The sequence below is a fragment of the Palaemon carinicauda genome, chromosome 3 (assembly GCF_036898095.1).
Source record: "Palaemon carinicauda isolate YSFRI2023 chromosome 3, ASM3689809v2, whole genome shotgun sequence".
Lineage (NCBI taxonomy): Eukaryota > Metazoa > Arthropoda > Malacostraca > Decapoda > Palaemonidae > Palaemon > Palaemon carinicauda.
Window position 1 is genome coordinate 167,783,392 of NC_090727.1, and position 2,223 is coordinate 167,785,614.

The window sequence follows — 2,223 nt, forward strand, 5'->3', positions numbered from 1 at the left end:
TATTATTATTATTATTATTATTATTATTATTATTAGCTAAGCTACAACCCTAGTTGGAAAAGCAGAATGCAATAAGCCTAAGGGATCCAACAGGGATAACCAAGTGGGGAAGGGAAATAAGGAAATAAGCAAACTACAAGAGAAGTAATGAACAATTAAATTATATTTTAAGAACAGTAACAACATTAAAATAAATCTTTCATATATATATATATATATATATATATATATATATATATATATATATATATATATATATATATATATATAAGCTATAAAAACTTCAAAGAAAAGAGAGGAAGAGAAATAAAATAAAAGTTGCCCAAGTGTACCCTCAAGCAAGAGAACTAATCCAAAGCAGTGGAAGACCATGGTATAGAGGCTATGACAGTATCCAAGACTGGAGAACAATGGTTTGATTTTGGAGTGCCCTTCTCCTAGAAGAGCTGCTTTTTATACCTAAAACTACAAATTATTCAAGAATGTCAGAAATCACGAGAAAAGTCTATTCGATCTTTCACCTGCTCATGTCACCTAACATCTTTTTTGTTCAAAAGCAAATCTAAGAATGTTTCATCCATCTCCACTTCCAGTGTTTAATTTCTGTATTACCTTCTGCTTGTTTTTATAACCTGTCACATTTTCATCTCCAAAATCATAATTTCTGCAATGATTCATTTGTCTTTCTTGTCTCTCTTTCTCCGCTACTCATCCCCGTTTTTTAAAACAATTTCTCAAATGATCAGTCAAAGATATTCTTAGTATTCAAGCAATATCCTTTGCACCATCATTAAATGCTACTTTTTATCATTGCTGTTCTTAGATTGTGTTGCCATTCAGCTGGTTTCTCTTCGTACGTTAACCTTTCTTCTTTCATTTGCACCTGAAAATTTTATTGTAAAGTCATCTATATTAAATTTTTCCCTAATGTTTTCTTTATCATCTCGTCTATATAGATGATGGAATAACCCAATTCAGTGTAGTTTTTCAAAAAAATATCTTCATTGAAGAGGATATCATACGACTCAATAAGTGTCATGAAGCTAGTAGTTGCGATACTTCCGCTAGAGAGTTATGGGGTCCTTTGCCTACACATACATCGAATATTATATCCTATTTTTTACAGATCCTCCTCTGTATTCATACATCTGACAACACTGAGATTACCAAACAATTCATCTTTGCTCAAGGGGTTAACTAATGCACTGTAATTGTTCAGTGGCTACTTTCCTCTTGGTAAGGGTAGAAAAGACTCTTTAGCTATGGTAAGCAGCTTTTCTTATTAGAAGGGCACTCCAAAATCAAACTATTATTCTCTGTACTATGGTCTTCCACTGCCTTGGGTTAGAGTTCTCTTGCTTGAGGGTACACTCGGGCACACTATTCTATCTAATTTCTCTCCCTCTTGTTTTGTTAAGGTTTTTATAGTTTATATAATGTTTATTTTAATGTTACTGTTTTTTAAATATTTTATTTTTCCTTGTCTACTTTCGTCACTGAGCTATTTTCCCTATTGGTGCCCCTTGGCTTATAGCATCCTCCTTTTCCAACTAGGGTTGTGGTTGAGCAAGCAATAATAATATTAGAAAATAATAATAACATTATCGCTATTGGCAAATAAGTATTCTTCCCTGTTACATATTCACATTTGCCATAAAGGCGAATTCATTGTAACAACCTCCTCAAAACGTATATGGCTCTTGAGGCTAAATTATGAAATGGTGCTTTGGTAGTTAATCAAATCCGAGGGCATTTTGACAGCTGATAAATGCCAGCGAGGTGCTACGTCATCTGTGCTTTAATCTCTCACTCTTTTAGTCCCGCAAGAAGTTTTATGTCTGAACGACAGAAAGAGAGGGAATTTAAGCTAAATAAAAGAAGTCGTCTTTTGCATTTCTATAATATGACATAAAGAGTAGGTTTTAGACTGACTTTATAACAAGATATTACAAGCAAGTCTTAGGAAGTCCTTCAATCTTTCTGGTTTCTTTCCCTTAAGCAGAAACCAAGGTTGCATTAGAGCAGTCTTCTCCCTGGCTGGTCTTGAACAATCTGCCGAGATCGAATCCAATCTTCCCGTAGGCGGATTCACAAATCCTCATGTATGCTGGATGCATTTCCCGCTGCCTCGAATACACGAAGGCCAGGTCCGTCTTAAACCCTCCGCCCAATTCCAGGCAAGAGTACATGCAGGCGTAGTTCAGGAAGTCCGTCTCAAGAAGG

At 35.0% G+C, this 2,223-nt stretch overlaps 1 protein-coding gene across 1 annotated transcript in view; it reads right to left on the reverse strand.

Moving 5' to 3' along the window:
* Positions 1-1,892: 1,892 nt before the first annotated feature.
* LOC137638031 (crustacyanin-C1 subunit-like) overlaps positions 1,893-2,223 on the reverse strand; it is a 2,085-nt gene continuing 1,754 nt past the window's right edge. Inside the window, exon 4 of the mRNA XM_068370124.1 lies at positions 1,893-2,223. This exon is cut by the window's right edge and continues 19 nt beyond it. Coding sequence (XP_068226225.1) covers positions 1,995-2,223 — 229 coding nt within the window. The 3' untranslated portion in view covers positions 1,893-1,994.